The 15,404-nt window shown below is 44.9% G+C and overlaps 1 protein-coding gene across 1 annotated transcript in view; it reads right to left on the bottom strand.

Moving 5' to 3' along the window:
• Nucleotides 1–2,025: 2,025 nt before the first annotated feature.
• The window catches only part of Pgd (phosphogluconate dehydrogenase), a 29,678-nt gene continuing 16,299 nt past the window's right edge, over nucleotides 2,026–15,404 (bottom strand). The window contains exons 5-12 of the mRNA XM_077675865.1: nucleotides 14,250–14,316; nucleotides 11,483–11,617; nucleotides 10,930–11,055; nucleotides 10,365–10,428; nucleotides 7,809–7,936; nucleotides 7,578–7,711; nucleotides 3,994–4,216; nucleotides 2,026–2,287 (exon numbers count right to left, since the gene is read on the bottom strand). Of these exons, the coding sequence (XP_077531991.1) occupies nucleotides 2,168–2,287; nucleotides 3,994–4,216; nucleotides 7,578–7,711; nucleotides 7,809–7,936; nucleotides 10,365–10,428; nucleotides 10,930–11,055; nucleotides 11,483–11,617; nucleotides 14,250–14,316 (997 nt within the window). The 3' untranslated portion in view covers nucleotides 2,026–2,167. The remainder of the gene's footprint in view (nucleotides 2,288–3,993; nucleotides 4,217–7,577; nucleotides 7,712–7,808; nucleotides 7,937–10,364; nucleotides 10,429–10,929; nucleotides 11,056–11,482; nucleotides 11,618–14,249; nucleotides 14,317–15,404) is intronic.

Here is a 15,404-nt window from a genome sequence, read left to right as displayed (position 1 = left end):
GTGTTTACAAGTGAAGGCGACTGCAAGGAGCTTGGTCTAAGTTTGGTCTTCGTAAGCTGGCTTTCCAACATTGTGTGTTCTGCGGTGAAGCCTTCTCATAATGACGAATTCTTTCGACAGAAAGATGGTTGAAACGCGAAGCTTTCACCGACACAAATGCGAAGTCCACAATCCAATCACCCGAAATCCCAATCTACAACAACGCTGCGCTAACCGAATGCGATGTTATGATTTTGTCTTGGGTCATCTGAATGTGCTGATTCGGTAAGCTCAGCGTTGCTGTTGACTTGGGCTTCCCGTTGGTTAGGCGTGTGGAATGAGCGTGCCATCTGTGCGCATCTTAAAGAATGCTTCCATCATCTTCACCGCACAACCGTATGACGCTAAACTGCATTCGTCTGCCACAATGGAACCCGTCATCATGCATGTAAAGACAACCTATTGTTCATCCGGTGTGTGACTGACATGTCCTCTGTAAAAACCATTGTAAAGTTGGCTTTCGTGAAGCAAATCTGGCCCTGCTGTAGCGAGTTTTTTCCGCCACCGCCACAAGTGAGACGAAGAACGACTCTTTAAAAATAGGCGGAAATAGGAGTGAAAGCAGCGGAAGGAGACCGACGATGATCTGGCCACGGACGCCAAATGTAAGCACAATGTCCATTAAGACCCGGATAACTAGGAGGCGGAAAACACAAGATGTCGGCATGGCTAGCGTCCCGCTGAACGTGTTCCCAATGTGACGGTGTGGTTTGAGCAAGAGTTTATGGCCAACCAATAGCCCACCATGCAACAGCTCCACTGGTTATCCACCCTTCACAGTGGAATGGCAGTGAATTTTTTTCCCCTTGGTAGAGTCATAGCTGTAACCTCAGCCCCTGTGCCGCGCATTCAAGTTACCTAAAACAGGCTGCCACTAATTAATAATCTAAAATAAATCTCCTCTGGCGTTTTTTATTGAAATACATGTGTTCGAAACCAGTATCACCACCCCACACAGCACTTTGATTGTCTATGTTGTGAATTGAGAGTAAAATGGCATTGGTGCCATCTACAAGATTTAGAAGAACTGCGAGTTGGGCTTGTTGGTATAGGTTCATAATGGGAAACAGCGCAAAAACAAAACTTCGACAAGAAAGACAACGGGACGAAGCGCTTAATGGGAAACAGCGCAAAAACTAAACTTCGACAAGAAAGACAACGGGACGAAGCGCTTAATGGGAAACAGCGCAAAAACAAAACTTCGACAAGAAAGACAACGGGACGAAGCGCTTCATCCCGTTGTCTTTCTTGTCGAAGTTTTGTTTTTGCGCTGTTTCCCATTATGAATCTACAAGATTGTTTTCAAACAAAAAACACAGGGTAGGAACACGTGGATGCAAGACTAATGTACATGAAAACTTCTGAACAGTGTTTTTCAATAGACACAAACTTTATATTGTTGCAACTTAATGCTCTAGCATCACTCGCACATTACTTGGCTTGGCAAAAAAGGCTGTGTCCCCAAATCCCCATACTAAAAACCTGCCTAGAAAGTTTCCTCTGGCTCTGTAGCCAGAGACTTCAAATTCTCACTGGCAACGAATGCCTGTACGCACCTGCCAGATGTCCTTGTTGACTGAGATGCGTCATGTGGCTGTGGACAAGTTTTTGGCAGCCTGATGAGAGATGGGTTAGAGCTTAGCATGAGCTCCAACAAAGTGCTTTGGGGTCTAATTTTATCAACCGCGGTACCTACAGCTTGCTGTACGAGTTCGATGTTGCTTGGCACATCGTCAAACTCAACATGTTGAGCTGAATATATGCCCAAACAATGCTCGAAACCAGTCAGAAGGATTGGCCAATGACACCGAGAACTGCCATCAGACAGCCACAGCCAATCCACAGCCGTTAGGCTGCAATGTCAACACACCTGCCCACCTACACTTTCACAACTCAAAAAGTGGCACCCTTGCATTCATTCATCATAAAACCATGCTTGCACAAGAATCCCAGTAACCTTTTTCGCTTAGATAAGTGAAGACAAAATTTATAAAAAAATCTTTATTTTAACCGTAATAGAATTAAGACAACATATCTGAAAAACGGGTGTTAAAAATCTGACAAGCTTTTCCTGTGAAAGAGGGAGCAGTTGGCAGGGGGGAGGGGGCAGCTTTAATTGCTCCAGAGATCACGCATTATAGGACGACGACGAGACTGCTCCTCCGGTCCCGGTCCAGTTGGTGTGGACAAACTTGCCAGGCTCCGAAAGCCGCTCGTAGGTGTGTGCTCCAAAGTAATCCCGCTGGGCCTGAGAAAAAAAAAAAAAAAAAAAAAAGTGGCTGATCCTTCTTTCACAGGAATCCGTAAAACACAAAAGTGAAATGTGCCTTCACAAGAGCATTTGAATATTTATTGTGCATCGATATGAACTTGCGCATCGCTATTTATATTTCGTCGGTATGGCACCGTTAGACGCATCAACATTAGACACTGGATTACACGCGCCAGAGCATTGCGTTCGCAAACCATGTGAATGAAACCGAACGGGTTGTCAGGAAATCGTTTGGTGAAGTCCCAGTACGCTACAACGAAAGGAGCATGATTTGCGGGTCGGCAGCAGTCTTGTGGGTGTGCTTAGCGAGCCACGTCCTGCTGGCGACCCTCGCTCAGGCAAAGGTGTGATCACATTGTTCCTGCTCTGTGGCGTGTACGCCAGACGCTTGCGTTGCGACGAGCTCAGCTTACAGAACTCGAGAGGCAGAGTTCGTAGCTCGGTTCGCAGAGTTCGGCCGAGGGATAAACACAGCAGCTTACGCTGCTATATGCTGCCCTATCGAGGCGCCAACTATCGGTGCTCATTAGTGTCATGACACAGTACTTTGCGACACCTCTCCTAGACGGCAGCACCATCTGAATGAACAGGTTAGAGGGAAGGACATAAGGCGCGTTCGTACAGCCATGCGGGTTTGACTTCATGGCCAAGTTGGCAGAGCGTTTCACACCTCCCGTTCTGGCCAGAGTGATTGTGGGGTCGAATCCTAGCACCGCCGTGTTAGTGGAACTTTTTCTAGTGATGTCATTTCCGTGACGGATATGAAGTCGGTGATGTTTGTGTATCCTGGCATAAAACACTTTCGCACGAAAAAGAGCAGGAGGGCAGAGTTCAGCAGGAACTGCTTTGATGTGAACAGAAGCCAAACAAACTGGGTGCAAGCTCCGCATTATTCCTGACAAATGTTATTGCATTTCTAGAGCATCTTTAACTGCCAAAGAGCAAATATGAAATACACCTGAAATGTGGCCACACACCTACAAAGGAAAGCTATGCAGCTTTCTCTGAAACTTCGCCGTTGGAAAATACATCCCGGTCCAAGCTTGGAACCAGAGACCACTGCCTGCCTAGGGCACTCACTTTGCCAACTGAGCAACACAGGAGGCTAGCAGTTGGTAGCACAAGAAAAAATTAACCGCAAACTCAAAGTGAGGGACAAGTGTTGATGGAAACGTTTAGGGGAGATCTCATAGGTGCAGTAAGTTTCTGTGAAGGGAGAATGACATCTGCCTGGAATGGAGCCGCACGACTACACATTTTCCCTTGGAGTTATGCTTGTTGCTCTGCTGGCCAAAATCTTTTCGTGGGGTTGCCCCGTAATTATGCGCGAAAGTTGTCGCACGGTATGCACCTCCAAGCTAGGTTCGACCACTCCCAATGTCTACCTTGAGGAGAGGAGCGGTTCAGGTTCCCATTTCACTCAAAAAAGAGGAGGGAACTTAATGAGGATAAAAACCTGGCTTCACTAATTACACATTTTGCTAACGTGAGCAGAATGTCATCCCAAGTGAACGACCGCCATGAAAATGACCACTCATGATGTACAAAGCAGAGAAGTATATTGCTACAGCCTGGCACACTCGTATTCTGTGGTAAAATGCAAGATTAATCACTATTTTCAGGTATTGGCAAGAGCACTGGGGAGAATTGGAGCAGGGTTGGCCGTACGTTGACTCGCTCACCTGAATGAGGTTGGCTGGCAGGGTGTCCGAGCGGAATCCGTCGTAGAAGGCGAGCGCGGTGCTGAACGCCGGCGTGGGGATGCCCAGCTGGGCAGCAGTGGCCACCACATGGCGCCACGACTGCTGGCATTCACGGATGGCATCCACAAAGAAGCTGTCCAGCAGAAGGCAGCTCAGCTCGGGGTTCTTGTCGAACGCTGCCTTGATGTTGCCCAGGAAGGCACTGCGCATTGCGGAGGGCACCGTCACATCACCACGACTGACAATCACTGGGAGAAGTCAACCCTACAGACAACCAAGGGTCTCAGGATAGCTACGGCGCAACACTCATTCCTTGACCATGGAAGATGCTGCCGCAGCCTTCCACCACAGAATTTCATACTCAGATGCATTAGAGGAAAATCTGGCACTACTGCCTAGGTGAGCTGAACCTCAATGAACGTGGCATTGTAGTTCGCCGGGAAGTGTTCTGTTCTTGACACGGCTTGCAAACAATCTCAAAAGTTGCAAAAGTTGCCTGTGGCTGCAAAAATCATGTTAAAAATATTGGTCTTATCAATAAACTGCAGTCAATAAAAACAAGAAAAAATGCCCCTGTTGTTGCTTTCGTAACCTGTTACTTTGTTTACTGTATCGCATCTTGCGTTGTTGAAGCGGCAACCTCTGGTTAGTCCACGAGTTGCTACAAAACCCCACCATTGTGTTCACTCTTCTCTCAACGTAATTGTTTGATTTTGCAATTACACACATGCTGCTTTCACGCCAAGGCAGCACAATGGGAATGGCGAACTGCCGTACAGCACACACACAAAGGATACAAGACAAAAAAAAGGATGCCAGCCATGAGCTGCAGGAAACCTTGTTGGAAGCCAAGCCAAGTGGAACATTCAAGCTGTTATGGCAGCTCCCCCAATGGCATGCAACTTACAGCGACAGTTTTGGACTATTTATTGATTGATTGTAGGGTTTAACGTGCCGACAACACGGGCGATGAGGCACGCCGTAGTAAAGGGCCCTGGGTTAATTTTGACCACCTGGGGATCTTTAACGTGCACCAAAATCTCGTACAGACGGGCGTTTTTGCTTTTCCCCTCCATCATAAAAGTGGCCGCCGTGGCCGGAAATCGAACAGGTGTCTTCCTGCTCAGTTTAGGCCCTGAGCCACCGCAGCGGGTCAGTTGAACTATAATACATTAGCTAAATCTACGCGCTCCACAACTACCCTATGCATCCTCCTCAAATTTATGTTTGGTGTTATGCTGAAGCATGGGTTATGAAGGAACCCATTGAAGGATTACGAAATGGCATAAACAACATGGAGGTTCTTAGTATGCACTAAATCTGAGAGCTTGCAACATACATGGTTGTAGGCACGTGAGTACTACTTCAGCATCATGATACAGTTAAAGGGTTAAAGATGTAGCCATCGCAAGTGGGAGCGTAACTCATCTTTGTGCATAGCAATTAGTTCTCAGTCTACATTCCCTGTGCACTTAGGTCATTTTGCTTACTACCACTCAATTTTTTTTACCTGCTGATCTTTTGCCCAATTTGCATTGCCATCTAAGGCTGTTTGCAATGCCCATTTTAATTTTTTTTTTTATGAAGTATGAGAACACCACGAGCTGGTACAGTAAACCCCTAGATGTTCCTGGTGCTGCCAATTACAACATAACAATGTAACAAAGGCAGTTTGCTAGAGTAGCTGGGAAGAGTATTTGCTGGAGCTTGTACAAACCCCAATATTTGCCTGTGCTTCCAGGCAATGATGGCCAAACATGCTTGGGCAGCTTTAACACTGAAGCTGTTGAGGCCTTCCTACGGTTTTATAGGAGTAGTCTATTTATTCGGGGCTTTACGAGTCAAGGCTGTACACCTCAGCCATGAGGAGTGTTATAGTGAGCGGTATCAAATATGGACTGCAACAGCAAAAATATGGGCAGCTGTCAGAGGAGTCACTACCTAGAAGTTGAATGGTATGCAACTTTTTCTGCATAGCTTGTATCACTTTCCTGTATAACAACACACCTTCAGGCTTCCTGTTAGCATTTACACATATTTGAAAAAAATTGCCTTGGGTAGTAAATGTGGCAAGGTGCCCGTAGCTTGATTAACTGCACTGGTGGATTAAGAAGAGCCGCTAGCACACAAACTCAATATGAAGCGACAGCAGGGTTTGTCTGCGCCGAGTGCTCAAAGTGATAAACCCACTAAATGCTTTGACATGACGCATGAAGGATGTTCACGTTCACTGCTTCAAAACAGGCACGTAAGATGCTCGATTCTTGGTCGGTTTCATATTTCATTCTGCTGAACACTGGCTGACACCTTGTTTTAAGGTGCTTTGGCATTATGTTAACCTCACCCTACAGGGCGTAACACCGAGTCTGAAGCTTTACACACTGGCATAGGTTATGAAGTTCCAGGTAGCACAAACTGGCTCGACAATAAGTGTACACTCAAGATTACTGCCTTCAGATGCAATCAAATATTCAGAATATCTACTCCAGCGCTCAACTGAGCACTGCCGAGACTGGATCCTTCTGCAAGTTTAAGTGAGGGACACAAGCCAGTCAAATGCTGTATGGCACGTCTCCTATGCAGAACAACATTCTATAAAAGAAAACAGTTCTCTAAACTTTGTTGTAGAAGAATTATTCGCAGCACAGAGGTGGAACTTCGAGAAAAACTGCCCACTCAAAGCATTTACACCACCATTTTAAGTGAAGTATTAGTCAAGACATTTCAGGAAAAGCTGCTTCGGTAGAGTAGGCTTAGAGAAAAAAAAAATCTAGTTTCATTCAGTCTGAAATCTGCTGAAACAGCCGAACTGTGGGTGGTTTTTAGGAAGATCCCGTTTAGCTCGAACTTCTTCCTTGAGTGTAATGTTAGTCGTCTTACAGACTAATTGTCATGCTTTGTTTACGGATACTTCTGGTAAAGCAACAGTTACAGCTGTTTTCTGTAACCATACTCCCTCTGTAGATGGCCATGTGTTGATGACAATCTGCAATGTTTACAACTTCACCGTAAACTAACATTATGACAAGTAAATCAAACTAACGGTAGAGTCGTCTCAACGGCTAATTTTCGTATAATTTGTTTCAGGATAATTTCAGTAACACAAGAGTTAGAGTTGCTTTTTGTAATACTCCCTGCGGAGATGGCCGTGCTTCACTGCACAACAGGCCACGTGGAAAAACTTAGTCAGCTTCTCTGTACACAAACGCATTGCTGGGAACACATTCTGCCAGGGGAAACATAAGCAGCCTTGTATCAAAATATGAAGGCCCTAAAACCTTTCCTTCAGTTATGAATTTTTCTATACTGAGAACTGGCTTTTGCCATCTGGATCCCAGCTGTAAGCGTGACAGTGGATGACGGGGACGGAGCTGTTGTCCATAAAAATGCAGTCATGGCTGCAAGGGAATGCCGTGGATGCCAGGTGTTCCTAGGAAGGGATGCACACACACCGAGACGTGTACAAGACCAGCTGCTGAAATGTAGCAACAGCTTTTATGGAACCAGCACGCGCACTAAGCACATTTTTGTTGCTCTTGCAGGAACTAGAAAAGTGCCCCTACCTCCTGATGATGCAGCCACCCCGCCACATGAGAGCGATGGCCCCGTAGTTGAGATTCCACTTGTAGTCTTTGGCTGCACTACGCAACAACATGAATCCCTGGGCATACGAGACTATCTTGGAGGCATACAGGGCCTGCAAATGGGCGGGAGGGGGAAAGCACGGAGCACATGAGAACATCCCTCTAGTCATGCGAACTTTACATCTTTCTTTAAAGGGTACGAATTCTCACCTTCCGAATGTGCTCGACAAATTCATTTGTGCCGCTCGTGAGCTTTCCTGTTGGACCCGACAGCACCTTGCTGGCCTCAACTCGCTGGTCCTTGAGGGAGGACAGGCAGCGGGCGAACACTGCCTCTCCTGGACACACAAGATGCAGAACATCTTAGGCTGTCTATGTGCACACTGAGCTGCTTGAAAGTGTCTTGCAAAACATGTTGAAAGTTGCTATTTACATGGCAATATCAAAGAACCTTACAAAGGTTATGTCTACCTGGGTATACTCAGAGTCTCATAACCACTAACACTGATCCCATGGATAATTCTCGATCGAGGCAACATGACCACATTTCTTCCATTTTGAAGTTAGATATTCTGTAAATTCGGTCCAAAACATGTGTTGAAACTGTAAATGGGGGGGAAACTCAGTTTTTAGTTATATATTTCACTTTCACGAAGGATCATACTGTCCAGCAGCATTCTTCAAAGAAATAGTTAATGCCTGTGGCTGAGCTAGGAGCTAAGGAACTCTTAACACTGCAAAAATAGTTTTAGAACATTTTTTTTACCAGGCATTTCAGACTGGCAAAATATTGTCATGAAAGCTTTCATAACATGGGCTTAAATGAAAGTCACAAATCTGCAATTGCGAATGTTGATAGTAAAGAATTTGTGGTGAGCTGGCATAAGGGCATAAGGGTGGGCTGGCAGCTGATCTATGCAACTGTATTTTAGCTATCCCCTTCAATCACGAACTTATGGAATTCACTCCCCAGCATGTTTTCACAGGTCACACTGTACTATACAGAATTCTGTGGTTATGAAACACCACTATGGTGATGTTTTCGCTTTTAAGGAATACCTGCTATCTTTATCTATGCAGCGAATTTTCACTTTGCCAGAACTAAATCGTTTCAGGCCATCAAATTTTTGTGACCGTTAATATATTTGTTAATCGCAAATTTTGGGAGAGAAATTGGCAGGTTTTTACTGGGCTTGTTCAAGGAAGCAGTATGAGGCAATACCGGGTTTCACCCAAAGGAAAAGGCAAGTGCAATAAATAATTAAGGGATTATAAAGACAACCTGCAACTCCAATTTACTAAAAAAATGCATTTCATACTTTGCCAGAACTTTGAATGTCGGCAAACGACAATTCTATCCCAGAGTTATACATTTAACAGGAAGGATGTCGAACATTCTGTTCATTCCCTAACAGACACCAATCACATACAGAAATTTCTTTGCAACGGTTATGTGGTAACAGACAATAACAGTCTGTGCTGAACAAAAAAAAGGTTGCAAGCAGTCTGGCAGGATCCAAAATTACATCGTCTGGTAAAGCCTAGTGGCGCATTTCGTCTCTGATCAGAAAAATGTCTAGCTTCGGTTTATGGCTCGCATCTCAATAGAACCGACCTAGAGCTGAAGTGAACTCTCCAGTGAGATCACCATTAAGCGAAACAAAAAAGACAAAGGACGTGACAGACAATGGTGAACCAATGCAGAGTACCAACAAGCTTGTGCCCAAACGTTGTGAAGTCTCAAGATCGCATGTGGCCAGAGCAAAATGAGTAGTGCTTGTGTTGTTCTGTTAGAAGAGCCCCAAGTATCTGAAAACAATTTTGGCCAATCCACACAGGCCACCCGGTGACATTGCACTGCAGCGCAAGTAAGCACGGGAAATACCTGAAGGCTTTTAACTGCGTGGTTTAATTGATAATTGCGTTTATTGGCACAAGGGCTACTAGGCCAAAGAGCGCCAAGGAAAGTGCATTGCATCTCAGGTTGCAGGCACCATGTTTTGGTTAGAGGTGCTTGTCAAAAAACCTGGTTTATTCCTGTCATAGGAATCAGTAATACACGAAAGTGAAATGTGTAGCGAAATCTGCAGCTGAGCATGATTTGCGGGTGTGCTTGGCGAGCGACGTCCTGCTGGCAGGTCGCTTCAGCAAAGGTGTACTGGCGTCATTTCCGTGACAGATATGACATCAATCAAATCTGTGTATCCCGGCATAAAACACTTTCGTTTTAAAATATAAAACCCAAAAACTAACAACCCTATGTATAATGTACTCTTTAGTACTAAAGGTTGCTTCCCTGCAAGAAGACCCCATGTGCAGGGTTGCACCCTTTACAGGCCGCTTGTTTCGTTGTCTTGGCGTCACTTCCATGAGTGATATGACGTCAGCGAAATCTTGGTGTATCCAGGAATAAAACAGTGTTAGAATTGATATGTAGGGCTAATGGGTAGTGCGTAAAATCAAATTTGAAAACAGTTTCAAGCGTATAACTAGGCTGGGCTTCAAATCAAGGTTCTTCGAGGAGAATTTTGCTAAGGTAAAAAAACTGAAATTGACTATTCCTTCATCAGATAGAAAAATGCGCGGCCTAACTAGGCGTGAACTGAGCTAACTTTGGCAGATTCGTTTCAATCGACATTTCTATGGCAGAACAATGTTCTTGCAATGGAGAAAATGAAGAGGGGGCACGCATGCAAAGAGGCAGTTACAAGAAAAAAAATCTCTTGCTGTCAAATGCTGTGCAGAAAACCAAAGGAATGTGCTTACCAATCAAAGTGACTGGGATGCCGTGTTGAAGGGCAGCAATGGCAGTCCACTTCCCAGTTCCTTTCTGGAAAATGAGAGAACCAATCAATTATGTGGAGGGAAACGCAGATATTAGTGCTTTTATGCAAGCCGGTAGCAATATGGAAGCCTTGGTCACAATAAGATCTTGAAGGGAAATATAATCGCCTTAAGTACGTTTCACAACGCTGACCAAGAAGTGACCAACGCTAAAAGTAAACAAGCCTACACAATGGCCATTATATTTCCAGTTTCTTTTAAACTCAAAATAACTTGTGGTCGGCGTCCTGGTCTTCTTCAGAAATAAAAGTGACCAATTACAGTAGCTTAGAAGCAAATGTGCCAATTTGTTTTGATGCATCAAAGCCAAAGAGAGCACCTTTGTACAACACAGTGGTACTAAAATTAGGGGAAGCAAATAGAGTATGCTGTAGGGGAAAAAAAATGACCCGTAACAGGAGCTGCAACGATAGGCAGAAGCATTCAGATGGCGTTCAAGCAGCCCCAAAAAGCTTGCTCCCAAAGCAAAGACTTTTTTCTAACTGACCTGGCCAGCAGAGTCCCTAATCTTGGTCACGAGGGGCTCATTGTCGGTGTCTTTGTACTTGAGGATGTTGCTCGTGATTTCGATAAGGAAGGAATCGAGAACACCCTTGTTCCACTCTGTGAAGACCTAGAATGAAAAATGCGAAGATATACAATGGTAGTGCTCTCTACCATTGTATTGCTACCATTTCTCTCTCTCTCTCTCTCTCTCTCTCTCTCTCTCTCTCTCTCTCTCTCTCTCTCTCTCTCTCTCTCTCTCTCTCTCTCTCTCTCTCTATCCCTCTCTCTCTCTCTCTCTCTCTCTCTCTCTCTCTCTCTCTCTCTCTCTCTCTCTCTTTCCCTTCCCTCCCCTCCCCTCCCCTCCCTCCTGTACACACTTTTAAAAAATAATTTTTGATGGATCATCAGACTAAATAAAATTGCTCCCCGTCCTTGCAGCAATCAAATTAATTTCAGAGCAAGACGAAATAGATATGCATCAGCGAAGACTGGCAAGTTCCCCTTCCTCAGAATACACATCACTTGTCAAGATTACGCTGATCTTGGCAGCTTACCGCACTCATCTGGTCGTGATTCAGGCCCGCTGCATTCTTCATGAGGTGGTAGGCTTCACAGATCAGCTGCATGTCACCATATTCAATGCCATTGTGGACCATCTTGACAAAGTGACCCGAGCCTCCGTCGCCAACCTGGGTAAAGACAGTGCATGCCTCATTACAGAAAGCCAAACAAACATGAGAACTTGGGACATGGTGTTCAGTATTTCACCTGCAAATGTGAGGTCGAGAATGTGAGGTCTCAAATGTGAGGTCTCAATCTCAATTATTGTGTGAGAAAACTACAGCAGTCGCACTTTGTTTAGTCTCAATTGAATCCGCAGTTCCTAATTAGAAATGCAAAGGCCATTAGCGAAATTTTACACATAGGGCCTTGACTAATGTCAAAATTCTTCCAGGTTAAACAGCTGTGGAGGCACAGTCGCAACTAAATTCTCCCCCCAAATGATGCCACTGGCTGGAAGAACCTGGAGGTGAAAATAAAAGTGCAGCCGTTCTGTGAAAGCTCACCTCTCAGCCCAGCTGCAGCTTTAGCACATGCTGTCTAAGAGCTATGCCTCGTCGGACCCCGATCAGAAACTTTCAGTAGTCAGCTTAATCAGCGTACAGCAGGCGACCAACTGTCAGTGTACTTGGAAGCCCGGTCTGCATACATGCTTGCACCCATAGCTCTTAACGTTTAATTTATCTTGGATTAATGATAAATGTATGCGTCATTAATCACATTAAACAAGACATTTTTTCGTGCCAAGGCCATCAGCTACACAGTGATTTGCTGCAACCATCATCATCCGCAGAAGACCTCATTCATGCAAGCTGAAGGCCTCTCCCATAAACTTCGAACTGCCATCCTGCACTGTCTTAATCCATGCTGCACCACCACATTTTTTAATCTCATCCCTCCATTGAGTTATCTGTCCTCTGCTCTTAGTCTCGTCTCTTGGTAGCCAGCCACTGTATTGTCTTTGTTGATTGATTGTGGGGGTTTAATGCGCTGACGCAACGCAGGCGATGAGGCGCGCCATAGTGGAGGGCTCCGGATTAATTTTGACCACCTGGGGATCTTTAACGTGCGCCGAAATCTCGTACACACGGGCATTTTTGCTCTTCGCCTCCATCAGAAAAGCGGCCACCGCGGCCGGGAATCGAACCCGCGACCTCGTGCTCAGCAGCGCAACGCCTTAGGCACTGAGCCACCGTGGCGGGTTATATTGTCTTTGTGGTCCACCAATTGTCACTTTCTACATTACAGGTTCAGCCATACTCCGCTTTTTATTTGAGCTAGGACATTCCACCCAAGTTCGGTCCCTAGTCCAAGACAGTCATTTCTTATCTTTAAACATTACTTGCATCACCGATTTTCAAGTCCAAATCTGTCCCATAAATAGTCTCCATGAATATGCATTGGCTCCATACCTTTTTAGTAAGAGAGGTAACCACCAGAGGTTCATTACTTTAGAGTGTTTGCCGAATGCTCTCCAACCCAAAGAAATTTTACACCCGATTTCCCTCTCTTGGTTTGGATCAGACTCAACTTTTTGAAGACATTCATCCACTTATTCTATCATTCCATTTTCCAAGAGGAAGGGGAAAATTCCAGCATATCTAACAATGCTTTTAACTTATTCATATTTATTTTTAGCACTACAGCTAAGTTTCTCGAGGGCAGTTCCTGGAGCATTCTTTGCAGGTCTTATCCCAAATAGCTGACCAAGACAATGTCTCCAGCAAATCTCAAGCCCAAATATTCTCCATTAACTCACACCTCCAACTTCTCCCAATCATGCTTCCTAAATAACCCCCAACTTTTCAACACGTAGTAAAAATTTAAAAATTTTGGCGAGATAAAGTCCCCTTTGGTGATGTCCTTCTCACACTTCTGAAGCATTATTGCACACGCACACCTATTCTGTATGCCCTCCATGAGCCCTGTGTACGCCTTTACCCCTGCACTCTCAATACCACAATCTCTGCAGGGGTTTCTACTGCATCAAAGGCTTCCTAGTAATCTATAATGGCATGTAAAAAGGTTTGTTAAACTTCAAATTTCTCCATTACAAGGTGGATGGCATGGTTGTTGAGTACCACTCTAGGGTACCAAGATGCAAATAGTGTACAAATATCTTGGTAAACAACTATTATCTATACAATTCTAAAGGGTCTAATTCTTAAGCTCTTCGGCAATACCCTTGTGAATTAGAATTGTGTTTGTATTTTTCCAGGCCATACCACTGGCCTGGAAAAATACCACTTTAAGGTCCCGTAGCTTTCTGAAAATAATTTGCTAGCTTTTCTAGTACATCAATCGTTCTTCTGCATTTTGTTGTCACCTGGAGCCTTGCTTCTTTTCATATTCATGCGCCTTTTCCAACTCATTTTTTGTTACTACTGAAATTTCTCTGGCCAAGTTAGTCTCTTCAGTGCAGTTTCCTCATAATGTTCCAAGAATATAAATCTGCATAGAACCTTCTACCACTCATTATCTCATCGATGTTCGTAATGTTACCAGTTTCGCCTCTCAGAGCACACATTCTATCCTTTCCCAATAGCCCGCTTTGTTCCCCTGAAGTTCCCAGCTTTGGCAAATGCCACTTAAATCCCTGCCATGTACTAGGCTCAAATGTCACTTTTCTGTAGCTCAAATCTGGGTTACCGAACCTCCTCTTGAAATTGCTATCCAAACTGGAGTGAGGTTCGTTCAAAAACCATTCCATGCGTGGAGAAGTAAACTATGGGTTAAAAGCAGGCGAGCAGTGCTACTCACCCAGTCGCAGCAGGGCTCGCCATCTGCTTTGGCGGCAATACCTTGGAAGATCTCCTTGATGTGGGGCCTAGGGAACGGGAAGGGAAGTCAGAAAGCAGAGCTCCCTTGAAGCAGTAGGTTGATTGGCTGTGCTTGCCAACATGTACATAAGAGGAGTGTAAATTACCCCCGGCATTCGAGCTGAAGCAGCTGGAAGGCTGGTGGGCATAAGACAAGTGAGGTTGACCACAGCAATTATAAAATGATGTTGAAGCTGACAGTAAGAGAAAGCACGCTTCTTGTTAAGGCTCAAGTCTGTAGGAGGCGCATTACTGGCAACATATATGGTAGAAAGTTTGTTGTATCCCATGAGCTCCAAGCGAATGACCAGGACAGTGGGGCGCTGAAAAAGAGTGCCGTTATTGGTTACACACACTACATGCAGCCGAGCTGCAGTTACAGTGGAAGCTAGCCTTTTTAATGTGATCTCAGAGAAAATGGTAGCTGGTCCCAGCTAGCTTATGGCCAAATTCCCAACTGGGAATTTTGCCATAAACCAGCTGGGACCAGCTACCATTTTCTCTAGCTACCTTTCCTTTTGCATGAACGTGAACTAAATCGCACATCACACAAAATTCACTAGGCACATGCTCATGGATTCTTTGCGGTCCCTTCAGGCGCAAAAATTAGTGCTAAGATGTCCTGAGCCATACATTTGTATGTTCCTTGAGAGGCAGGGACATGTCATTCTAAGTTGCTTATCCCTACGTATGGCTTATAGGAAATGAGATTGTGATTTTGATCACACTGCAGTATCTTTTCATAACATAAGCAAAATGACATGCCTGTCTCTTATGGGCAGCAGAAATGCGATCCCACTCGTACTACTTGTGCCGGTGAGGAGCAGGTCACCCTGCTATTTCAAAATTTGTGGGCTTAACGTGCTGAAATTACATATGGGCTACAAGGAGTGCCATAGTGGAGGGCTCTGGATTAACTTTGAAGGCCTTGGGATTTTTAACAATAACTGAAACGTCCATTTGAAAACAGCCACCACGGCCGGGATCTAACCCACATCATTGGGCTAATAAGCAGAACAGTCTTAGCCACCAAGTCACCACAGCAGGTAGGTCATTCTGTTATTAGGAATGGGCAAGTTTTCAACGGGAGCTCAAG

This window comes from Haemaphysalis longicornis, unplaced genomic scaffold (genome assembly GCF_048455015.1).
Source record: "Haemaphysalis longicornis isolate Haplotype H1 unplaced genomic scaffold, Haemaphysalis longicornis Haplotype H1 scaffold_7, whole genome shotgun sequence".
Taxonomy (NCBI): domain Eukaryota; kingdom Metazoa; phylum Arthropoda; class Arachnida; order Ixodida; family Ixodidae; genus Haemaphysalis; species Haemaphysalis longicornis.
The sequence above is the reverse complement of the archived record's forward strand: the minus strand, read 5'-3'. Positions and strand labels throughout refer to the sequence as shown.